This window comes from Anabrus simplex, chromosome 3 (genome assembly GCF_040414725.1).
Source record: "Anabrus simplex isolate iqAnaSimp1 chromosome 3, ASM4041472v1, whole genome shotgun sequence".
In the NCBI taxonomy this organism is placed as follows: domain Eukaryota; kingdom Metazoa; phylum Arthropoda; class Insecta; order Orthoptera; family Tettigoniidae; genus Anabrus; species Anabrus simplex.
In genome coordinates this window covers 494,377,477-494,404,344 of record NC_090267.1, presented here as the reverse complement: position 1 = coordinate 494,404,344, position 26,868 = coordinate 494,377,477, and the positions used below count along the sequence as shown (strand labels likewise).

Here is a 26,868-nt window from a genome sequence, read left to right as displayed (position 1 = left end):
GTCCAACCACTCTCTGCAAATGTTAGGTCTAGCAACAGGGAAATGATGAAATAAGATTCCCTGTTGCCGGCCTTCTTCGCTATCTGTGTAAATTCCACAAATCTGACACTTTTCGTGCATGGTCTGAGACATGAAAAGAAATAGAAGAAAATAATTAAGGACACTGTAATCAGTTTAAATTTTTACTGCTAATATCAATACTATCAAAACGATAGTGGCTTATCAGTCATAGGCCTAATAAAACATTACATCAACTGAATTTTAGGTTTCTGTTTCAAGTAGGCTTATGTAACTATCATATCAGCCACCATGCAAAAAGGTAATAAAAAAGTGACAGCCAAAAATAATAGCAACTATCAATCATTAACTTATGAACTTACTTAACCTCCTGTGGCCTAGTATCCTTTGAATATGATTTTATTTAAAAATAGAATGGAATATCCGCAAACATTATTCAAACAATACGATAAAATAAACAGAAAATTTAGGCCTAGGCGATTATGTTTCACTTTTTTTTTTTGTTATTGGCTTTACATTGCACCGACACAGATATGTCCTATGACGACGATGGGACAGGAAAGGGATAGGACTGGGAAGGAAGCGGCCGTGGTTTTAATTACGGTACAGCCCTAGCATTTGCCTGGTGTGAAAATGGCAAACCACGGAAAACCATCTTCAGGGCTGCCGATAGTGGGGTTCGAACCTACTATCTCCCGAATACTGGCCGCACTTATGTTTCAAATTATCCGAAATTCATTTGCCTTGGTGTGGTATGTTTTCATGTTCTGGCCTCAGGAGATTAGTAAAACAAGAACAGTAAGGATGCTTACCTCAAATATCTTGTACTTTTTCTTCAAACACGCAAACGAAGATAACAGATATACGCATACAAATCAAAGTGAAGCAAAATGTCACAAACGTCAAAAACGTGGTCGTCCCACGTGGTCCAAGTTGTCAAACTCAAATCGACCAATAGCTATCGGGAGATGTTTCTACCAATAGGAGCTGCCGTATTCGTCACGTGGGCTTAGGGTGAGTGACGTGATGTACAACAGCGCGCTCACACGAGTGGAGGGCGAAAGTATTCAGTCTGAGCCGGGCCCTCGGAAGGGTAGGACCTATGCCGCTGTCAAACCCTTGGGACAGGAAAGGGCTAGGAGTGGGAAGGAAGCGGTCGTGGCTTTAATTAAGGTACAGCCCCAGCATTTGCCTGGTGTGAAAATGGGAAACCACAGAAAACCGACAGTGGGGTTTGAACTTACCATCTTCCGAATACTGGATACTGGCCGCACTTAAGCGATTGCAGCTATCATGCTCAGTGGCAAATGCTGATAGAAATGGACAAAAAGTATGGCTTGGTGGGTCCGGCCCTGCGGTGTAGGAGGCAGCACGTCCGTCTGTCACCCGGCAGCCCTGGGTTCGATTCCCGGCCTGGTCAGGGTTTTTTAATTGTAATGATTAATATCCTTGTCCTGGGACTGGGTGTTTGTGACATCCTTAATCTTCCTTTCCTCACACACAATATTCCACACTACCGCCATTCCAATTACACACAGGTTCATACAATGTATTGCCAGTAGGGGCAAAAAATCTACATGGGTCGACGCCCCGAACAAATAGCATTTTTTTTTTTAAATGGCTCGGTGGATATTAAAAATGTTATACCCTCTCGAGTCACAGTTGCTAGGAAAGTACAAACCTTCGCAGACAAAGTGCACAGTAAAATGCTTCCCGATAAAGCGCATGCTATTGAATCTAGTATCTGTGCGAGTTCCACTGACTTGTGGACAGATAATTACAAGAGTAAGCACTATAAAAATGTGGTCTCTCAATATGTATGTATTAATGCGACTTCCCTCACAAGTCGAACATGTAAAAGAGCTTTCTTCAGCACCCCTACTGATCTCATTCTTCACAACTGTCCACTCTTCATCTATTGTGCTTCCTTCAGCCTTTTCTTTTAGTCCTCGTGCAACATATTCTTTGAAACAATCCCGTACTCTCTTTTCTTTCAATGTGTCTAGATCCCATTTCCTTGCATTCCTTCCTTTCTTCCTTTCAGCTTCAGATGGCATTTCATGACCAACAAGTTGTGGTCAGAGTCCACGTCTGCTCCTGGGAAGGTCTTGCAATCCAGCACCTAGTTTCTGAATCTCGGTCAAATCATAATGAAGTCTATTTGATACCTTCCAATGTCTTCAGGTCTTGTCCATGAATACATCCATCATTTGCGGTGTTTGAACCAAGTACTGTATTAGCAAGGACTAAATTGTGATCGGTACAGAATTCTACCAGTCTACTTCCTCTTTTATTTCTCTGTCCCAGTCCATATTTTCCTACTACATTCCCTTCTTTAACCTTCCCCTACCACTGCATTTCAGTCTTCCATCACAATTAGATTCTCATATTCTTGTACGTATTGCATCTTTTCAAATATTCTTTCAATTTCATCATCCGTTGAATTAGTAAGTGTATAGACCTGCACTATTGTGCTGGGCATTGGCTTGGTTTCTATATTAACAACAATAATCCTTTCACTATGCTGGTCATAGTAGTTTACTTGCTGCTCTATTTTCTTATTCATTCTTAAAACAACGCCCCACCCCTTTGATTTTGTGTTGATAATTCTGTAGTCACCTGACCAAAATACCTGCTCTCCCTGCCAACGTACTTCACTTATACCAAATGCAACTAACTTTAGTCTATCCATTTCCCTTTTCAGATTCTCTAAACCACTAAAATGATTCAAACTTCTAACATTCCACGCTCTGACTCGTTGACAACTTTCTACACTGCAAACAAGGAAGGAGAGAGCCAGAGCGCTGAAACACTCCCATGTCAAGGAATGACTGGGCTAGTGGCAAAGAGTTAAAAATTGTGTAGTTTTTACTACCCAGAATTAGTATTTCTTTCTTTCTATCTTGATTCAACAACTTTTGAGAAAGTGCTAAAACTAAGCAGTTGGTATTACTTTAGTTACTTGGCCTGATAACCGCCGCTGGTATACCCATTACCAAAGTGTGGGTGTCACCTGTGCTCACCTGCCACAGATGGCAGTACAGCTAATTAGTCTCAGGAACTTCTTAAGATTTGTGACATCATTGATCTCTTTTTTTTCCCCTTTTTCTTGGGGCTTTACGTCGCACCGACACAGATAGGTCTTATGGTGACGATACATCATTGATCATCCCTACTGCAAACAGACTGACAAAAAATATACTACAGAGAAATTCCCCAATAATTCTCCCTATTGTAACATTTATATAATGCTAGCAAATGTACCCGTCCTTCGCTACGGTATTCTACCTTGAATGTGGAGTTCTGTGTAAGTTACTGTCACGCAGAGTAAGATTATATTAAATTGCCTGTCTCTTAGCACTATCCGAGAAACAAAACGGGAAGGACCCCATGTGTTGTTTCCGATGTAAGGTGCACGTTGGGGAAATTTTTATGGTAATGGCAGGTCACATTACCAACAGCCATTCACAGTCAAGTTTGGGAGTTCCTACCATAAAGACAGGCTCACTTGCCAAGTGCCATTCACAATAGAGATGGATAGTTTTTATAATAATTACAGGTGCAATTTCCTAATGCCAGTCTCAATCAAGTTGGAGAGATTTGATTATAATCGAGAACTGCTGTGCTATCAAAAATATAAAGAATCGAGATACAACTATAAGGCATAGGACCAAAGTTGAAGATCTCCAAATTGAGCAGTGATTGTGTAATCGGCTTTATGAAATGACTTGCCGTTTAGAAAGTAGTTACCACTAAACGAAGGACGGCAAATCACTGAAATTGCCTCCATATATCGACATTTTCCAGGGCCTAAAAGTAATACATTTGAATAGCCTGGAACTTACCCTCAAACGAAAGAGTGTCCAGTGACCAAGCTAAATTATGTACATAACAAAAGTTGTTTAATATGAAGGGATATTTCACATGTAGCGCACTGATTTTACAGAAAATCAATAGTATAAGATTAAACGGAAGAAATATGTTGTAGTTTCCCCTATATACCCCCATTCTGTTGAGTGATTTTTAAATCATATGCATATCTAAATCTTCCCCTGGAGGAGTAAACTCTATATATGAAGTTTGGTCGAGATCCATCCAGCCGTTTTGCCGTAATGGTAGAAAATACGGTCAGACAGACACGAAACCTAAAAACCACTGATCTGGTCTTGAGTTTATCTAATCGGATAAATATCTGAAAATTTGGCAAAGTAAACGAAATTACAGACAGCGGACCCCCTACAGCTTTATAAGTATAGGCATGTTAATAAGTGCAGACCTTCATTTCGAGATTTACTGCTTATAAACAATACATCATATCAACAAATGGATTCCGTCATCAGATACCCCGTTTAGTGTTCTACAGGGTTGGTCCTATGACATTTTCTCGTATCTCCTATATTTATGGGTTAGATTGAATTAGAAACATTAAAAAGGGTGAAATCTGGGTACAGTTTTCACATGCTACTTTTTATTTTTCAAATACTTACGTGGCAACTGGAATCATAAAATTTGACTAACACATGACCTCTGGTCGTGTCAATGTGCGGGCCGAATTTGATTATTCTATCTTTCCTATAAGTGTGTAAACGATATGATATACGTGTAAAAAGTACAAAATTAACTTAAAATTGAGAAATGCAGCTCTAACGTATAAGGGATCGAGATAAGACAATATGTCATAGGTTCAAAGATGTAGATCCCCCCCCCCCAAATTGAAATGCGATTGTTCTGTTTTGTGATACGACCTACCGTCTAGCCAACAATTACCCCGAAACGAATTTCGATACATTTCGTGGCCAAAATGTTATACATTTGTACAGTTTGAAATTTCTCAAAGGAAAGTGTGTCCAGGTTTCTGGATTAGCACTCGTACATACGGATTAATTAAGGAAGAAAGTATTACAGTTAAGAAAGCTGAAATTCGTAGAAAATAGGATTATAACTGAGGACAGCTGGATAGAACAAATATGTAAATACCAAGTGGATGTATTGTAAAATGAAATACCCCTCAATCAAATGTGATGACATGGGTTACAGGTGTAAGAAGGCAATAACAACGGAGAAATCTAGGCACAGGGATTTTTAGGTAAACAGATAAGATGACGACTTATTGTGTTATTACTTATGCCTAAAGAGGCAAGACAGAGGCAAGAAATTAAAGCGGAAGACAGAAGTAGAAGAGAAAGGCATTAAAATGTATAGCAAATGCCAGAAAATACCTTACGGTCTGAAATCAGAGGCTACACCCTGCGGTACTGTTCAAGTATTAACAGGCCCTTTAGAGCTATTCGAAGACGATTGTAACCTCCAATGGTATTCCGCAAATTTCCCGCAGAATGGCAACATGATGTCTCTCTCGCCTTCTACACAAGGAACAACCACGCGTGTACAGGAATGTTTAAACATAAGAGTTTCATTTTTGGTCCGTATTGAACTGAGAATGGAAGATAGGAAAAACTAGAAAGGTTCCACCTTTTCAATACAAAAATGTTATAGGTTTATTTATAACATGTATTTGCACTTGGGACTAGTTTCGACGCTGTGTTGGCGTCATCATCAGCCAAAAAATGGGAAAATAGGCCAGTGTGTAGGCATTCATATTACACAAGGTGTTACATTAAACAATACAAATCTTGCAAGGAGATAAAAACATGGATGAATATAGAAACAAATGAATCGTTGAGAAAGCAAAAGTTATACATGTTAAAAAATAACCTTAACCACATATCTTGCAGTGCGAAAATATTCTTCTTGAATGATTCCTGAGTATAAAACACACGCGCACACATTTCTGAAGAGCCAGCAGGCAGGACAAAGTAAAGTGAAACCTTAAGAGATCTTCTGAGAAGAGTTCATCATTTTTCTATGTTCCGATTAAATAATGAAGTCTCCCTTGAGTTCCTGATAAACATACACAACAGGAAATTCTCCTTCACTCTCAACAATAGCTATAAAGACCAACGGTAAATTTCATTTTTCAAAGACGTGAAAGCATGATCTTGAACGTGATGTAACTCCTTTCATTTAACCCATTTTTTACACTAGGTGTTACATTAAATAATATATCTCACGAGGAGATAAAAACAGGGACGAATGTAGAAACACATGCACCGTTGAGAGAGCAAAAGTTGTACATATTAAAAATAAGCTTAAACACAGAACTTGCAGTGCGAAAATATTTGAATTTGAAAGATTCTTGAATAAAAGGCGCACGCGCACACACTTCTAAAGAGCCAGCAGGCAGGAAAAAGTAAGGTGAAACCTTAAGAGTTCTTCTGAGAAGAGTTCATCATACTTTCAATGTTCCGACTAACTAATGAAGTCTCGTTTGAGTTCCTGATAAACATACACAACAGGAAATTAAACAATATACATCTTACAAGGAGATAAAAACAGGGAAAGTTAACATATTAAAAATAGTCTTAACCACACGTCTTGCAGTGTGAAAATATTCGTCTTGAATGATTCCTGAATACAAAACACACGCGCATACAATTCCGAAGAGCCAGCAGGCAGGAAAAAGTAAAGTGAAACCTTAAGAGTTCTTCTGAGAAGAGTTCATCATTTTTTCTATGTTCCGACTAGCTAATGAAGTCTCCCTTGAGTTCCTGATAAACATATACAACAGGAAAATCTCCTTCACTTTCAACAATAGCTATAAAGACCGACGGTAAATTTCATTTTAAATATTGTGCAGAGACGTGAAAGCATGATTATGAACATGATATAACTCCTTCATTTAACCCAATTTTTAACACAAGGTGTTACATTAAACAATACACATCTTACGGCCCTGTTTTCATCTCCTCGTAAGATGTGTATTGTTTAATGTAACACCTTGTGTTAAAAATTGGGTTAAATGAAGGAGTTATATCATGTTCATAATCATGCTTTCACGTCTCTGCACAATATTTAAAATGAAATTTACCGTCGGTCTTTATAGCTATTGTTGAAAGTGAAGGAGATTTTCCTGTTGTATATGTTTATCAGGAACTCAAGGGAGACTTCATTAGCTAGTCGGAACATAGAAAAAATGATGAACTCTTCTCAGAAGAACTCTTAAGGTTTCACTTTACTTTTTCCTGCCTGCTGGCTCTTCGGAATTGTATGCGCGTGTGTTTTGTATTCAGGAATCATTCAAGACGAATATTTTCACACTGCAAGACGTGTGGTTAAGACTATTTTTAATATGTTAACTTTCCCTGTTTTTATCTCCTTGTAAGATGTATATTGTTTAATTTCCTGTTGTGTATGTTTATCAGGAACTCAAACGAGACTTCATTAGTTAGTCGGAACATTGAAAGTATGATGAACTCTTCTCAGAAGAACTCTTAAGGTTTCAGCTTACTTTTTCCTGCCTGCTGGCTCTTTAGAAGTGTGTGCGCGTGCGCCTTTTATTCAAGAATCTTTCAAATTCAAATATTTTCGCACTGCAAGTTCTGTGTTTAAGCTTATTTTTAATATGTACAACTTTTGCTCTCTCAACGGTGCATGTGTTTCTACATTCGTCCCTGTTTTTATCTCCTCGTGAGATATATTATTTAATGTAACACCTAGTGTAAAAAATGGGTTAAATGAAAGGAGTTACATCACGTTCAAGATCATGCTTTCACGTCTTTGAAAAATGAAATTTACCGTTGGTCTTTATAGCTATTGTTGAGAGTGAAGGAGAATTTCCTGTTGTGTATGTTTATCAGGAACTCAAGGGAGACTTCATTATTTAATCGGAACATAGAAAAATGATGAACTCTTCTCAGAAGATCTCTTAAGGTTTCACTTTACTTTGTCCTGCCTGCTGGCTCTTCAGAAATGTGTGCGCGTGTGTTTTATACTCAGGAATCATTCAAGAAGAATATTTTCGCACTGCAAGATATGTGGTTAAGGTTATTTTTTAACATGTATAACTTTTGCTTTCTCAACGATTCATTTGTTTCTATATTCATCCATGTTTTTATCTCCTTGCAAGATTTGTATTGTTTAATGTAACACCTTGTGTAATATGAATGCCTACACACTGGCCTATTTTCCCATTTTTTGGCTGATGATGACGCCAACACAGCGTCGAAACTAGTCCCAAGTGCAAATACATGTTATAAATAAACCTATAACATTTTTGTATTGAAAAGGTGGAACCTTTCTAGTTTTTCCTATCTTCCATTCTACAGGAATGTTGACGGAAATGATAGCCGAGTTCTAGAAGATTCCTCTAGTGCTGATATTTTAGTGTTTCACCTGGTCTTCTGTGAGGTGCAGTCTTCCAATTGGAGGAAAGCTGAGAGCTTGCACAGGACATATGACTGTGATGAGTGTTTTTAAAATCTTTACTTGTCTTGAATTTCATATATATTTCAAGGTTACAACAAACAGTATTGAATAGGTGGAAACCTTTAGCTTTTGTTTTACACTATATTGCACTTCAATACGGATAATGGTGAACGGATTAATATGAAATTTATTACCTATGATTACGTTACATCCCCCCTGGCAAGCAGCCAGAGACGTTGCCATGGTAACCGGTAGGTTCGTTGTCTATCGGCCACTGAATGCAGAGCATGAAACCTGCAGAAAGTAGTAATTTTCTCAGTCATTTGAAGAGTAAGCAAAACTATGTTCAAACAAAAGTTGTTTAAAATGAAGGGACGTTTCACGCGTAGTCCATGGATTTTACAGAAAATCAATAGTATAAGAGAAAATGGAAGAAAACCGTTGTAGTTTCCCTATAAACCCCCATTCCATTGATTTTAAAATCATATGCATACCTGAACCTTTCCCCTGGATGAGTATACTCTATATATGAAGTCTGGTCGAAATCTATTCAGCCGTTTTGCCGTGATGGTGGAACAAACAGACACAAAAGCTAAAAACCAGTGATATGGTCATGAGTTGAACTAAATCGGATAAATATCTTAAACATTTTCAAAACAAACCAAGTTACAAAAACTTTTATTTATATAGATTTAATAATGATAATTTTCTACTGTATTTTTGCATATTGACACCCGAGATGAAACCATGGCCCTTAAATTTTTTTAATAAGTAACAAGTTAATTTAAAAAAAAGACCATCAGTAAAATAATGTACTTTAAATAATACTTTATAGAAATAAGAATGGTGTGTTTATGCTCAAAATTACCTAAGAGAAGAGTTTATAAACTTATTATTGTACAAATTTATAAGAAGAATAGTCAATGCTAAATAAGCTCAAATTAGGCATCATCACAAAAATTGTAAACAAAAAATGCATAGTTTATTTTTAAAATATACTATACAATAATTATCACAGTTTCTTCTTATTCCTATTTCTGTTCTTTACATTAGCAACAGCATAGAAGTTGCTTCCCGTTCTCCTAGGTTTCATACTCCTTTCTATTCTTCTTCGCATTTTACTTGTCAGCTTTGGTAGATGGGCAGAATCTTCTAACTTCCTCTTCCTTGCATTTAAATCTGTGACAGAAAATGAGCCACTACTTGAATATGCCATTGTTCCAACTTCACTTTCACTACTAGAGTCATCAGAATCACTATCTTCACAACTGTTTGCAGTACCAGAATGGTTTGTTTGGTCAATATCCGCTCCTACATCCTGAACCGAGTTTTCATCACCGCTATCAACAGAATTCTGCTCACTATCAAGTTCATTAGTAGTTTCTGAATGAGCTTTCTTCCTATCGACCTTCATTTGCTTTTGCAATCTCACATCTTCACTCTCACTGAAACTTAGTCCTACCCTGATTTTGCTAAAATCCTGAATGACTTTTAAATTTGGTTTTAATGAAGAAGGTTGTAATGGCTTGGCATTTTCTGGTTCTTCAACTGAAATTACTTCACTACCATTATTTTCTGCAAGTTCACTTGTAGATTTTACTTCAGTACCAGAAGTCTCACCATTATTGTCATTTGAGTCACTGGAAGTGACTTCTACATCAACAGATACAGCATCTTTACTTGTCTTTTCATTGGAGTTCTCTTCTTTGGTACTGTCATCAGTTTTCTCATCTGTTTCTGCAACAGTATCCTCTTTTACAGCATTATCTGCAGTATCTTCACTATTTTTGACACCAAGAGGTTCTTCAAATCCAGGTGGTGGTACATAAAATGGAAGTTTGCCTCTCTGCCAGTCATTGAGAACCATTCGAGCAACTGCAACAATGTCAGGTTCTCCACCCTTTAACAATTTACCAGTGCGAGCAGCCAGTTTTTCAAGGAATTCTTGAGCTGTTTCCCATCCATCAACTTTGTATGTTTTAATCATGTACTCTTTCTTCACTCTCTCTAGCACAAATGGAATATAGTCTTCTGGATTTTGTATCATCTCCACACGAACAACCCCCTTTAGAACCTTTTCTGTATCAGTTTCAGCAGAGGGATACACTACTCCTGGACAATCGATTAGGTATATTCTCCGCATAAGAGTGATGTACTGCCAAACCTTTGTTTCGCCTGCAATTGGAGCTACCTTGCAAACTTTCTTTGATCGTAATGTATTGATCACAGAACTCTTGCCAACATTTGGATACCCAATGAAACCCACACTGATTTGCTTCTTATCCAAGTGCAACTTAGCAAACTGCCTCAGAAGGTTTATGAGAGACCCTTTACCAAATGGATGAGTTAGAGAGGCATGGAAGGCCACTGTGGGATACTCAGAACTAAGTATTGCCACCCATCTTTGTGTAACCCACGTAGGAACTAAATCAACTTTGTTCAAGATAAATATAAGGTGCTTGTGGGGTTTCTCAGTTCTCAGGAATTCTTCTATATGAGGAGATCTTGTTCCAAGAGGGTCTCTAGCATCTAACACTTGTAAAACAACATCCGAGGAATCAATCACTTTGTACAATTCATTCCATATCCGCTTACTTTGTCCAGCAGCCATGATCCATTCTCGTGGTGAATCCTTTATCCCTTCGTCTTCTTTCACTAAGTCATAATCCTTTTCAGAACTGTATGTTTCTGTACTCTCATTTGCAGTTTGCGTCAATGCATCAAGACTTGTAAATTTTATATTTGGCCGCTTTCTGCTCTTTTTAGGGCCAAAAACACTTTCAAAACTTTCTGTTTCTAATATATGGACTCGCTCATGTTTAGCCTTTTCATTTAAAAGTGTAATTGGCAATTTTGTTGGTTTCATCACTACTTGGTATGGATTTTTAACTGCTGCGCCAAGTTGTTCTTGAAATTTCTGTAGAGCATTTTGTGTGATAACACGAGAATTACCGAACCATTTTGGACTGGGTTCAACTCTGGCAACTGATCCAGCTGACAATTTTCCCTGAAATGGAGCTGGACTAATGATTTGACCAATTTTGTTTCGTTTTGGTTTGAAATTCCTATACATCTGCAGCCTCTTTATAGTGGATTTTGTTCGAACTACAGCAACTCCTTTTAAGCCTTCAGTCTTCCTTTCAGGGTTCATGCTGTGGGCAGACCGGTTGAACCCCTCCTTCCTCGGAGCCTTCGGCGTTGACCTTGTTTTACCCATCGTTGTTTTCTGAAACATAAAGAAAAATTAAAATATTTTATGAATTTCACATCCTTCATTTGAAAACTGAAGAGATGAAATTCCAAAGGGACCAGCAAATAGGTTACAAAGATAATAGTAGAAACTCTCTTGAATTGAAAATGCATAGCTTTCCGACGAGACAGCATCAATAACGCTATCCAGCGGCTCGCAGGTATAACTCCTTACAACTCTTGCCTGCTCCTGTTGGCTATGGTGCAACACCTGAACCAGGGATCTCAACATTTCACTTGTATTCAAAAACATATTGCTTTTAGGGAATTATGGAACCGATTTTCAAGTACCAAATGTTTGATTTGGGGTTATAACATTTTATTAGTCACGAGATAAGGCAGGAAAAGTGATAACTATTTTCGGCCTACAGCTAGCCCAACCACTTATAGGTGATACTGTGCTGCAAAATGTGCCATGAAATGTGAGAACTATATACATTCAAAAATAACTTAGCCTGCTGTAGACCTACATATGTTATTTTCTGCAAATTAAAGTTTAGACAAGAAAAATTACTGTAACAATTTACATAGTCCCGTTTATTAATACTGTACAGGTTCAGGGATGAGGCGAGATGAATTTATATGACATGTTTTACGACCAGATGCCCTTCCTGATGCCAACCTCAGTTAAAGGGCTAATGAATATGAAATGAATGAGGTGAATGAAATTGGGTAAGGAGGTGGAAGTAATCAGCTGTGACCAATGAATAGGAACTGTCCCGGCATTTGCCTGGAAGTGGAAATGGGAAAGCAAAGAAAACCATTCTCAGGACAGCCACCGATGGGGTTTGAACCCTGAATGCAGAGTTTGGTTACTCTGCTTGGAATGCTTCTGTTAAATTCACTTAGGCATACATACATTCTATTTTTATTTTTTTTTGTATTTAAAGATTAGGTATGTGACAACTATGCACATACCATAATGATATAAATACTATATTATATAGGGCCTAGATCCACATGTACATTAACATGAATCACATGTGTGTTACTTTCTGTAATTTGACATTTTTCTTTTTTGTTGAGAGTATAGGAATCATTTGTTTTATTTACAAATGCTTCATTGAGGACTGCAAAGTACTTATAGTCCAACAAGAAATAGCAATTGTCATACGTAACAACTCCACTAACTTCTTTATTTTTAGGGAAATCTGTATTATTGGCACACTTTATCTTGGTGCATTTGTGTACGGGGGTGAGGAGTAAGGAGGGAGCTGTCCCGGTTCCGGTAGTGCTGCCAACTGAATGAAAATGAAATCTGAATTGAATCGAGAATATGATCGATCGATATGAAGTTTCTAAACCGTTATCTTAAGCCAATAACTGTATCACACACACATTATATAACATTTCTCGATGCGAATCTTGTTCCTAGCATGAATTCTATAGTTTGGCTTTGCTGTGTAAACAACAACAGTACTAGTACGTAAAGTGTACACCAGATGTCCCACAACGATGCTTAACACTAGAACAGCGGAAGGGGTCAATATGACACCCACCTTCAATTTTTCTTTAATAACGTGCGCACTCTTGTATCATTTCCCTTCAAATATTTTGACTTTTCATCTTTTTTCGTCCCGTTCACGGTGCTGTATCGCACCCAGCAAAATATTTCTATTTTCATTGATTTCTGATATGCCATGCCCTGGACAGCGGGAGGGGTTATTTTGTCACTTGTACAATATTCCTTATTACAGCAGTTTGCATTGTCAGGCAACAGTGTGTACCCGGCCATTATTAGTATTGTTGAGCTCTTACTGTCAGATGAGTGTTTCAGTTAGCGGGATTATTGTATTCATCTCGTCATTTAGAAAGTGTTCTTCTTATAGGCATGTCGTGCTACGATCGTCTTTCTGCTGATGAGGTGTCTCGTATGCTAGAAAATTCAGACTTTGAGTCTGAAAGTGAACTATCCGATTCAAATGGTGATTTTTTGCTTGAGACAAGCGAGATGAGCGAGAACGAAGATCATAACGAGACAGAGGATGAATCATACACAGGAGAAGTCGAAAGTGCTAATCTGCCTCCGAACTCGTCCCAAACGTCTCAGTCTCAGTTAGGTGTTTCATCAGTGAAGATGGTCGCCCGAGACGGAACCGAGTGGGAGGTCTTGGATTCGAACTCTTCATCTGGAAGGCGGGCTTCAGTGAACATCCTGAGGGAGCGGGGAGGTCCCACAACATATTCTTACCATCGAGTTGACAACTCTGTTATTAGTGCCTTTCGTCTCCTCTTTGATGAATCGATGCTTCGTCTAATGAAACGACACACCGAATCAAAGGCTAAGAAAGAACTTCAGAACACGGACTGGACCGTGTCGCTCGAAGAGTTGGAGGCTATGATTGCTACCATGTATACCCGCGGTGTCCTGAGTTCGAAAGGTATGTCTGTGGATGAATTATGGTCGCGTTTTTATGGACAGCAATTCATGAAGGACACAATGTCAAGAGATAGATTTCGAGAGCTTCTCAGATTCCTCCGCTTCGACGAGAAATCAACCAGAGCTGAGCGCCTGCCAACTAACAGGTTCACTCTTGTCTCTGAAATCTGGGAAAAATTCGTAGAAAATTGCCTTCGCTGTTACCGCCCAAGTGAAAATATTTCAGTCGACGAACAATTACTTCCCAGCAAAACCAGGTGCAGATTTACCCAGTTTATGACAAACAAGCCCGACAAGTATGGACTCAAATTCTGGACTGCTGCAGATGTGAACTCAAAATACATCTGCAATGCTTTTCCATACCTTGGTAAAGTTGACGAGCGTCCTGATAAGCAGCCTCTGGGAGAGTACGTAATACTTCGCCTCATGGAGCTGTTTCTAAACCAAGGGCGAAACGTGACGACAGACAGCTTCTTCACATCACTCCAACTTGCTAAGAAACTCCAAGAGAAAAAGACTTCGTTGGTGGGAACAATCAACCCCATCCGTCGGGAAATCCCTACTGAGGTGAAGAAGTCCAAGTGTGAATTGTACTCTACAACCATCTTGCGACAGACTGGGAACCCACAATGCACCTTGACAGTGTACCAAGGAAAGAAGAACAAGAACGTCCTTCTCAGCACACGACACGCTCAAGTAACAATCAGCACAGAGCGAAAGAAGAAGCCAGAAACTGTAACATTCTACAACGGCACAAAACACGGGGTAGATGTGGTAAACCAAATGTCCCGTAAATATACCACCAAGGCTCCATGCAAAAGGTGGCCAATGCATGTCTTTTACAATATCCTTGACCTAATAGCTATCAATGCTTGGGTCATTTACAAGCAAGTAACGGGTAGGAAGATAAAGCGGAAGAAGTTCATCATCCAGCTGGCAAGTGAACTAACAAGGCGGGGCGAGCAAGGGCAGCAACAACAACAACAACAAAATGAGGAGGAAGTTGCAGGACCATGTCCATCTAAAAAGCGGAAGAAGTGCCAAGTTGGTCTGTGTAAAGGCAACAAGTCTAGTGATGCCGGCAACAAGTGCCTCAAAGCAGTGTGTGGAAAATGTGCACGAAAAGTAGAAGTTGTGTGTGCAAAATGTGTTTAGCGTGTTTTCAGTTTTCCTAAAGAATTACTGAAAATGTATAATCGTTGTAATGTCGACGACTAACTAAGAAAAGGTGTTCAATTGGTTAATTTTGTGAAAACTTCTTAGAGAAACAGAAACATGGTGAGTTGTGTGTGAATATTCATGTGTCCATCAGTAATACAAAAGGTCCATACACTAATGTCAGGTATTTATGTGTAAAATAAAGTTGTAGAAACACAGTAGAAGAAAATACATCTCTTTTTTGTGTTCTAATTTGAACGTTTCCGAGCATTTCTTATGAAGTGTCAAAATGACCCCTTACCGCTGTTCTAGGTATGTGAGATTTTCAGCTGTTCTAGTGTTAAGCGATTCATAGTTTGTGTTTCAAAGAATGCCAGTACGAATCTCGAAGATTGCCGAGGTCGACTGATTCAGCACTAGGGTGTAAATGCACCAAGATAAAGTGTGCCGATAATACAAAGACTTTGGTGCTTGCTGTCTGTAATTATTAAAACCATATATAGCAAAAATACTGCCTCTTCTAGAGATTTTTCCTGAAAATAATGAAGTATTATCTACACTTGACATTGTATTACTTCACAGTTGTTTATGCCCGGTTGTTAGTGAACCAGAGTGAGTCACAGTTGCTGTCGCAGGTTTTCACGTCTGCTTTCTGCTATTATCTCTGTAACCTATTTTGAAAAGAAAAAAAGAACTGATTTTGATACCTATACGAGTTAAGCATCAAAGCCATTGGGTGGTGTGAATAAAAATGAGTCTTAAGCGAGTGAGCGTGTGCTCGCTGAGTGACTGAGTGTCTTCCAGCTGATGAGCTTCCACTCAGCATTTGCGGTGAATAAAAATGTAGGGTGGAAGCACAGTGTGCACTCGAGTGTCTGGAGTAGCAACTCGGTGTCACTGATCAAGGTCATGCACGTGCCATGTATATAACACCTTAGACTGCAATATCACTTCGATGACTTCCAGGTAGTTCAATGCTTAACATGGCAGACGACAGTATGGAATTCCAGTCCGCTTTTATCTCCTTTTTAAAGGAGCATACAATAACGTTTTTTTTTTGGTTGGTTTTTTTTTTGCTAGTGGCTTTACGTCGCATCGACACAGTTAGGTCATATGGTGACGATGGGACAGGAAAGGGAAGAACTCGGAAGGAAGCGGCCGTGGCCTTAATTAAGGTACAGCCCCAGCATTTGCCTGGTGTGAAAATGGGAAACCATGGAAAATCATCTTCAGGGCCACCGACAGTGGGGTTCGAACCCACTACCTCTCGAATACTGGATACTGGCCACACTAAGCGACTGCAGCTATCGAGTCACAGTTATCGGTTAAGAAGCACAAGAAAATAAGTGCAATAAATGAAGTTCAGTGTGAACTACTTGGTAAATTTAACTTAAATATGTCAGTCCAACAACTATCTGACTGGCTGAATGGTTAGCATCGAGGCCTTCGGTTCAGAAGGTCCCAGTGGGAAGGGGATTTTAATCGCCTCTGATTAATTCTTCTGGCCCGGGGACTGGGTGTTTGTGTTTGTCCCAACACTTTCCTCTTCATATTCATACAACACACTGCACTGCCAACCACCACAGAAACACGCAATAGTGATTATAATTCCGTTTTTATGAGTTTCGACTTGACAGTTAACCGGAAGTCAGACTGTGGTGCCAAACTGCTACGAATTCAAACAGCTGATTTACGATACACAACACGAACGGAAATATATATACTGGAATATGTCTATAATCAATTATTCTTTGTAGCAACATACATAATTCACATAAGATGAACAACAATACACAACACATTTAGGATAAGACTACAAGACAAACATATATCAATGCTCGAAAAGATAAAGATAAAACGTGAGTAAATTAAATTAAATTTCAACTCACCATGTAGAAGAGCTCGCGTTGCTGTTCGATTCAATTTCCCCTAATGAAGGAAATAATCCTACAAAGGGAACACACCACTCATTTCTGAGTCACTATCTGCATTGTCATCGTCTGTTGAGGTGTCACTCTCGCCTGACCCTAAAGAGATAATAAACTCTTCAACATAATCGTCTGTAAGACTTTCTTTCTCCCAAGCTTTAATCATCTCTGATTTCGTGTGTCTCACAACGTTGCTCCAGTCCTCCGCACTTATACGGCCTATGGCTTCTAAAAGTCTTTCAACTTCCGAAACTGTGAAGAGTCGGTTATTTTCAGCTACATAATCCTTCACTTGGGCCCAAATCAGTTCTATCGCGTTAAAGTGGCATTGGTATGGTGGAAGGCGAACTACTTTATGGCCATGCCTCTTAGCTATTTCATCCACCACATAAACTGGGCGCTGGGGCTTGTTTTGTTTCACAAGTTGCATGAGATCTCCCTTCCTCATGTCATCGCGAACCGAAATATCGTGCTCCTTCAACCAATTAATCAGCTCATTCTTTCTAGCCGCCATTGTTGGTACTTTGTCAAGAATGACGGAGTGGTAGGGGGCATTGTCCATGATTATAATGCTCTTTTCAAGCAAGTTGCTCAGCAGCCTTTCCTCAAACCATTTCTGGAATGTGCCACTATTCATTTCTTCGTGGTAATCTCCGGTTTTCTTAGATCGGAACATGTACAAGCAATTTGGCACAAAACCTTGCGAAGTACCGGCGTGAATCACTATGACTCTGCCCCCCTTCCCAACAGGTACTGGCATAGTGCCTTCTACTGAATCATCCGTCCAGCCTTTGCTCTGGGAATGAGAAGCATTAACCCAAGTTTCGTCCAACCATACAATAGAATCAAAATTCTCCTTTATAATCTCTCTCAGAAATCTACACCGCCACATCACGATATCGCTTCTCTCCATCAGCACTCTTCGCCCGTTAAATTTCTTGTACCTAAAACCCAGATTTTTAACTACTTTTCTAAGAGAAGATTTGCTCCCACTAAAAAGTTCACTGCTTTCAAGAGAACGACCCAATTTCTCAAGAGTAGGATATTCTTTCCTACGGTAATAGGCGTAAATATGCCGGCGAATAGCATCTTGTTGAAAAGAGTCTAATTCCGTTACAGATTTAGGCTTTTTCCTATTCTTCCCTGGAGTTTCAAGTTTGGACGGCCCCGCTGTCTGGTCCTCGGCAGAGTACTTCTCCTTCCCTATGCTTATAACTGTGCTCCTGTTGATTTTGGTCGCATCAGCTGTTCTCTGAACTGCTTTCGCAACAGGCAAGAGAGGCGCGCCGTTATCTTTCTCCTTCTCGAAATACTCCCTAACATTGCAAACAATTTCCCGGGCCTGGCTCCTTAGTGGAGTACCGCGTCCGAAGGGCTTTCTTCTCTTGGGAGTTTCATCCTTAGACGTAGGCGTCGACATGACAGAATATCAAATTCACACACGGGCCTAAAATTAACCTACAATATAACTACCGAACGAAATATTAAACTAAGCTACTATATAAACTAGATCACTTTTTACACACTATTCACTACAATATAACACGCTATACTATTAAAAAAATAAACAATACTTTTATAAACTCTACACTACGAAATATAAACGAACAACAGCCTAGCACAAAGACACACAAAGACCGCGAAAAGAACGGAGCTCAATACGACACACAGCTGATAGCACGTGGTTACCGTAAACAACAGGACGACAACACTGCTAACCGGAACTCGAGTTTAACGCGCTCTTTCGGAGCGATCGGCTGCCTATGATTGGCTGTCGATTAATTCACTTACCCTCCGCCAAAAGGCAGCGCTCAAACGTCAAGTCGAAACTCATAATAACTGAACTGTACATTCCTCCATGTAGGGTTGGCGTCCGGAAGGGCATCCGGCCGTAAAACAGAGCCAAATCCACATGTGTGGCACAATTCTCACCCGCGACCCCAAAGAGGTGGGTAAAGCGGTAGAAGAATTTCCGACCAACAACTGTTCGTAAAAAATTACAAAACATGAAAACAAGACTGAAGTATAAAGTAGAATTAAAGCGTACGGGAAACAAATGCAAACCGTTAAAATGATGGGAGAAGCGGCTGATGATTCTGATGGATGGGGAGAATAACCCTATCATCGGCCATCTGAAAGGTGGGAAATCTTAGCCTGAATATTACAACATTAATAAATTGAGGAAAATGGTCTAACGTAAACAACAAAAATGAATTATGATGAAAATAATATATATTGACAATTGAACATAATTTTTAAGGAGCCAGATCTGCAGGACCGGACAAGTTGGCCGTGCAGTTAAGGGCACGCAGCAGTGAGCTTGCATCCGGGAGATAATGGGTTCGATCCCCACTGTCGGCAGCCTTGAAGATGGTTCTCCGTGGTTTCCCATTTGAACACTAGGCAAATGCTGGGGTTGTACCTTAATTAAGGCCGCAGTAACTCCCTTCCTACTCCTACGCCATTCCCATCCCATCGTCGCCATAAGATCTATCTGTGTCGGTGCGACATAAAGCAAATTGTACGATCTGCAGAAGTTGTCATCTCTTCGACTTCCAACAGAGGCGTCATAACTCTGCAAACATTGGAGTTTCTCCAAATTCGCGAGTCATGTACAGAGTCAGGCCGTGGTACATCGACACTGGTTGAATTTTTCCTTTCCATTGCAAGTGGCCTGTACATTAATGTTAGGGATGCCTTTTCTGTAAATGTAGTCATTCCCATAACATGTGACTTATAAATTTGTACATGCGTACAGTCTACAGTTCCCATAGCATAAGGAAATGAAAAACGTTCTTGCCACTTAGCCTGTGCTTCCTGCATCTCAGCAACATTTGTTGGAAATTTTATCCAATAAACTGCTTTCATTTCTATTGAAGTCAAAACCTACGAAAATGTTTTTGACACGGTGCTCCGACTTACACCGACGTTTCACCAACTCCACTCTGAAATCCTGGGTCACCAACATAATGCAAGAAGATTCTCACTTTTTCTTCATTTGTTAGTGCACCACCTCTTGTTTCTTCGGAATGCCCAAGGAAATACTCCGCTAACCATTTAACATGTTCCTTACTGAACCTATATAACAATTTGTAATCAAGTTGAGATGATTCTCTGCAAAGTTTATATAATTTCCTTTTCCGATTAACCACTGTCATAAACTCTGCCATGGTACTGAACTTGACACTATTGCTTTGAGTCACCTACTGAACTAGCTCAAGGAAACACGAGCAGGCGCTAACGGAAATGAGTGCCTGCTTTATCTTTATTCACCAGAAATCTAAAGCGCCCGCTCTATTACTCGAGCGAATGGAGTGTGTGCTCAAGGTCACAGGTCTGCTGTGAGTGATGGCTTCCGACAGGCGGTTTTTATTCACCTCATTGCGAGTGCCTGCTCTAAATTTGCGAGTAAAGAGTGTGTGCTCATTTTTATTCACACCGCCCATTGTCTTATGAGAGGAGCTAAGTTCAGAAATGCTCACAGGAGTTCAAATGTCTGCTCTGGTGTTATACCCAATGGGTCTGCAATGTTTATAGGATAAACCCTGGTCATTTTGTAATAAGTATTTGAATTTCAGAGTAATCCTATTTCCTAGAAATACAAATATTCACTGACAGGCAGTGCTGTATGTCTTGTTTCTGGAAACATCCCCTTAGGCTTTCTATTTTTACACACCGTGGGTCACTGAGAATTATCATACAGGAGAAGGCTGCTATTGCTTTTTTGTGCTGTGAAAGTCTTGCATTATTTCAATATAGATATCTACAAGGAGAGGAAATTTAAGTTGTTATATACTATAAGGGTACATTCAATATTACCATACTGTTTAATTATTGTAAACATCAGTTCCTATTTATTATTCTTCGCTTTCAGATAGGTTTTAGCATTCTGTGGTTAAACAGCGTACTGATAAAAATATGTTTCCTTTTTTGCGTATTTAATGCCATAATTTTTCCATGTTTGACATAGTATTAATATACTATGTTTTAAATACAATATTTAAATTAATGCAACACAAATTAACCAAGGTATCACGAACTTACCATACCCTTATTTTTCTATTACATGTCAGATCCCTCCAAAGTACTGCCAAAACAAAAACTTGTATAAAGCAGTAGAGTATAAAGCATCAAAAGTGTCTGAAGTGCCAAGGTCCACTCTAAAAGATTTTTTAAAACAGACCGAAGGCGAAGACTATGTCAGACACATTGTTCCTAAACTAGGCAAATCATTTGCATTGTTGGTAGAGATGGAACAAAAAATAATTTCTCAATATGCAGGAACTGGGATTCAGTTTGACAGTATTCTGTGTTTCATGCACTTTTGATGAACTGCAAACAATTCAGGCTTAAGCAGGAATACCAGGTGGAAAAAAACTCAATGCAGCAATGCTACAACACTACGTTCTCAACACAGCCATCATGTAGCTGTTGGCACCCGCTAAACTTCCCACTCAAATAAGTATAAGATCTACGTCTATGGATATGATTAGGTTTTCTATAAATATTGATTATGGGCAAAAGTTCAGTTAGATTTACGATTTCCCAGTGCATATATCTAGGCGCGATTGCACTGTCATTTGTTTCTCGCTCGTGTCTCGCAATGGGCGTGATCATGCGGTGGACAGAGCTGCCAACTGTTCATATAAACAACTAGTTAGGGTACGTTAGTGACAAAGCCATTGGTCTGGATTGGTTAGGCCATTGGTCCGGATCATGCAAAGGGGTTCTGGGGTTAGAAGCCGCAACGTGGCCCTAGGCCTCTAGTATCACGCGTGACACCTCCATTGGTCTGGATTGGTTAGGCCATTGGTGTGGATCAAGCAAAGGGGTCTGAGGGCGTAAGCCCCCAGGTTCCTTAGGCCTCTAGTATCCTGCATGAGACCTCCACTGGTCTGGACACGTTAGAGTGCATTCACTTGTGTATTTATTGTGCGCGGATTGGTAATGGAATTCATTTCACTTCATTGCTGGGAGTGACATATCCCATTGTGTCTCACCCAATGGAAATGCTGGTATGTAGTTAGGCAATGGACTATGGCGCGTGATAAATTGTATTAGGTTATAAAAGCAAAATTATTTCTGGGAGAAGGTGGGTGAGTTCTTGGCTGTCGCAGTGAACACATCTCTCCTCTATAAGGTATTCCAGTTAATATTTCTAACATATTGCATCCTTATCATGCTATAAAATTGTGGTAAGTCATACTGAATTTCTACCCAAATTAAATTCATAACTTTTAAATCTATAATGATAGACTCTTTAAAGTTTGAAATCTTGTTTAGGACACTTTTAATTTGGACCTGATTTCACAATTTTAAATTCTAGGTTTGTCCGCAGAATGCCATTAAAAAAAAAAAAAAAAAAAAAAAAAACCACCACCACATTCCCTTTTTTCTGTTCCGATTACAACAGCTGTGGAAACAGAGCCTGTCTATCCCTAACATTAAAATAAATGTGAAGATGTTCATACAAAGCCCCATGGCAACTCCAACTTCCAGATTACAGGGGACAAAGGAAGTACTGTGTGCTTTCTGCCCATTGAGCATCAAAAGAATGACAACTATGTGCTGCCACTGCAACAAACACATATGTGATGAACATCAAAACAAATGATCTGACTCCTCCATATCCTTTGGATGGGGTGGTAGAATAACATCCATTTATGCCACTTAGCTGTCTGCCTGTCATAAGAGGCGACTAAAAAGAGTCAAGGACTCTTAACTTATGAGCAATCACAGGGCCTTTAGCCGAGTCTTGGCATTGCTTCAATTTACTTGTGCCAGGCTCCTCACTTTTATCTCCTCTCCGACCTCCCTTAGTCAATTCTTGTTCTTTTCCGACCCCAACGGTATTAGGTTCGCGAGGCCTAGGGAGTCTTTCATTTTCAAGCCCTTTGTGGCCCTTGTTTGAAAGTGTCGACCCCCTTCCATCTTTTACCTCTGATTAGAGTTAATAGACGCTGGTTGCCCAGTTGTACTTCCTCTTAAAACATTCACAACCGCCTAATTATTTCGGCTGATGACAACAAAATATCTGCTTGGCATGTTTTAAGGTGTCCAGTGTATTTTGTTGAGGCAACAACAAACTTTTCTTTTTTTGATAGTGGATTTACAACGCACTGACACAGACAGGTCTTAATGCGACGATGGGACAGGAAAGGCCTAGGAGTAGGAAGGAAGCGGCCGTGGCCGTGTGAAAATGGGAAACCAAGGAAAACCACCTTCAGGGCTTCCGACAGTGGGGCAGTAGTTTGTAAATAGTAAGAACGTCGACGTGTATTTACTAATTTATCCGAATTTCTGCTGATACGACATCTTTACGAATACCTACAAATAATAGGCGAGTAATTGTATCCACGATTGTAGGTTAATTGGCAGTATACAATTAAATTAACGTTAACTTAATTTATGCTAAAAATGTAGGCCTACTCACCTCAAGACACTAGTTCAAATTACAGTGGGCGTAGTTGCGTTGTGTTTCTAACCACCAATCTAGTTGACAACCTTTACGGCCCCAAGAACCTGTAACCAAATTCACCAAAACGTGAAAATTAACTTAATTTAAGGTTAAGTTCATAACGCACGCGGAATAACAGTACATAGAATCCATGTATGGACAAATACAAACAGTGAACATTTAGGAACCACAAACTGTCCTTCGTGCATTACTTACATCGGATAAACGTCAAAATTATTACTCTCAGCTGTCAATGTCCTAAGCGGTCAAAAGTGTAATATAGTACACGTCTGGTACACAACACGTGCTTCGTCTCATTGGGGATGATCAGGGAATTTATATAATAGAAATGACCACCACCGTCTCGATCCTCTTATACTGCCTGCTCTATGCGAGCCTTTTTGCGACTACGCTGCGACAAAATTTCTCCGCTAGATGGCAGACACAGACGCACAATGTTATAAACATATTCTCATGACGACAGCCTACAAAACACTACGCTGTATGGTCATATGTTCAATGAAGTTCGTAAATTACATCAGTAATACCAAATATCGGCAATATTACCTGTATGAAGTCGCAGTTGGCCTCTTCATGCACAATTTAATGATTTTCCTGGACGAAGGCTTGGAGTGGTACCGTACTTTTTGTGTTCTTGCCAGCGCAATATCAAATAATAGAGATTTACGAACTTTGTTAGGATAATATCACTAAGAGTTTGCTGATGTTCTTTCACCTCACACTGTAACAAAACACATTCTGCAAGGTTTCTTCTTTGCTATTTGTTTTACGTCGCACCGACACAGATAGGTATTTTGGCGACGGTGGGGTAGGAAAGGCCTAGGAATGGGAAGGAAGCGGCCGTGGCCTTAATTAAGGTAAAGCCCTAGCATTTGCCTGGTGTGAAAATGGGAAACGTCGGAAAACCATCTTCAGGGCTGCCGACAGTGCGGTTCGAACCCACTATCTCCCGGATGCAAGCTCACAGCTGCGCGCTCCTAACCGCACGGCCAACTCGCCCGGTATTTTGAAAGGGACGACGTCGCAAGTACTCGTATTACGCTCGTACGTTTGAAGGACTTCGACAATAGGGCAGCTTAAACGAACTCTTGCAGATTGTTCACCAGAGCAACAAAACAAGTTTTTGGGTATCGAATTCCTCCTCTGTCCTGATGTATAATCAGCTCCATTTAGCGATGTCGAAGCTCTAGGCAGTGAGATGTTGCTGACACAAATGTCACACTCCATTCTCTCTTTAACACACGGATCTAGTACCCGAAAATTACGATTGGATTTCCTGTTTCTAGTTTCATGGAATGTTATCGTCTGGATATCTGAGTTTGTCCAAAATGTCTAAACATGCAGATGTTTGTTTTGTGATTGTCCGGCACAATTTTTATCACAAGGAATCCACTATCCTCCACGGTCTTAATTACATTCTGAAAAAAATCCGCATCCTGTTTCCAGTCAGTTGACCGGGTCAGGAATGGAATGAATGAAGCCTCAATCTAGCAGCGAGGATAGGAATTGTGCCGGCTGCCGAAACCTGTCGCACTTCTCTGGGGCAATTATTAACGAATGACGGATGAAATGAAATGATGTTCGATAGTGTTGCTGGAACGAAATATGACAGGGAAAACAAGAGTAGGCCTATCCAGAGAAAAACCTTTCCCACCTACACTTTGTTCAGCATTAATCTCACATGGTGTGACCGGGATTTGAACCACAGAACCTTACGGTGAGTGGCCGGCGCGCTGCCGCCTGAGTTGCGGAGGCTCCATGACCTACTGTAATAAGGTGTAAAGGCACAGATGCAAGAGTAATCTCAGGTCCTTGCCTAGATAAAGCCGACAGCCGCTTTTCTCTTAATTCCCTTCCAGAAGGTATTTTATGGAGTCGTATATTTTCTGGCTGCGAAGCACCTTACCAAGATTGGTAAAATGGTACACAACAGTTGAATATTTCGGGGAAAGAATCTGAAGTTTCAGTTCTACAAAAAATATACCTTGCACAAACGGAAAGAAACAAGTACCAACACCTTAAAATCACTTTTGAAATATCTATAAGCATGACATGATTAATTCATTTCACAGTTCTATACAAAATATATCTTGTACGAACGGAAGTGACCAGACACGTTTACTCATTGTACGAAATAACTCGGGTTTTCACAGACATTCATGCACCCACACTGACAGCTAAGATTGTGCGTCTACTGCTGCACTCTTATGGCGACATGGAGAAATATTGGTAGTCGCGCCTTCCTGTGTTAAACTAGTGGCATAGACCAGGCAGTATAAGAGGATCAAGACGGCGGTGTAAATGACTCACATAGTGTGACTGATCTCCGTTATTAGTTCACGTCAGTGCCGTAATAAAAGCAATATGATTATCAATATTTTCTCACCCAGATAAATAGGCAGGAAATTTCTCAGGTTTTCCTGTGTTAAAAAGCAATAAATGTTGCGAACTTAGTAGAAGAGAAAGGGGGGACTAAATCAATGGCGTCAGCATTTTTTGTGCTGAGTCAGCACCCGAGGGCATTGACCCCGGTCAAAGGTCATTGACCTCGATCTCGTGGTCATGACGTCACGACAACATGGCCTTGTTTAAAACAAAGCCACGTACTTTTAACAGCTGTCATCATCACCTTCTTCTTCTGCTTCTTCTTGCATGTTGTTGGGCTTAGTTGAACTCCGTAGCCAGTAACCACACAGTTTGGTATTGCATTTGTTTGTGTTGATTTAATATCCGTAGATTGGTAATCCTGAGAAGTGAGAGACTTGGAAATTGGGTTTAGAGGCTAAGGATGAAGCAGAGGAGTATGTTTGTGCTGGTAAAGGATGATTAAAGTATTAATTTAACCCGATATGAGATTGTAATAAACAGTTTAGTTTCGCCTATATGTCATATCATAGGTGGACATGGAAGTTCTTCTATAATCGGTTAACTGAGGTTAGTACTGTTATTTTTCATGTGCAGGTTAAAGTATGGTGAGTATATTGACTAACGGCTCTGTAGGAGTGTGAATGAGGCAAAAGACACTTGTTGGTAGATGAATGTTTGATGTATTAGTGATAGGAAAAAATATTTCCGTTGGTTAGAATAGCTACTACATTGGAATACTATGTAATGAATGATGCAACTAGCTTGCTGACAGGAACAAATATCTGTATCACTGATATGAAATCGGTACTTATATTCAGGCGTAAGCGAATGATTGAATCTTAAGCGGATTATTGTGGTAATATGTCGCCGAGAGTAAGTGCCCATAGTGAACCAGGGGGCTCGTTGAAGTTCCGGTTGTAGTTGGTAATAAGCCTTATCCTTCTTTTTTGCGGAATTTTTCCAGAGGGAGTCCCATTTTTTAAGTACGTTCTGTGATAGTAAGGGAATAATCCGTGTGCGGAATG

General features: G+C 39.8%; 1 protein-coding gene across 1 annotated transcript; it reads right to left on the bottom strand.

The window, feature by feature from the left end:
• Positions 1-9,243: 9,243 nt before the first annotated feature.
• Ns2 (nucleostemin 2) lies at positions 9,244-23,778 on the bottom strand. The gene is made up of 3 exons (XM_067144681.2): positions 23,672-23,778; positions 23,432-23,520; positions 9,244-11,509 (listed from the first exon to the last, which is right to left on the bottom strand). The coding sequence occupies exon 3, from the start codon at positions 11,498-11,500 to the stop codon at positions 9,296-9,298; it is 2,205 nt and encodes a 734-aa protein (XP_067000782.1). The 5' UTR covers positions 11,501-11,509; positions 23,432-23,520; positions 23,672-23,778; the 3' UTR covers positions 9,244-9,295.
• Between the last annotated feature and the right edge of the window lie 3,090 nt (positions 23,779-26,868).

Bases quoted from the DNA above. Each gene is read 5' to 3' on its own strand.
- Ns2 (XM_067144681.2), bottom strand. From the start codon at position 11,500: ATGGGTAAAACAAGGTCAACGCCGAAGGCTCCGAGGAAGGAGGGGTTC.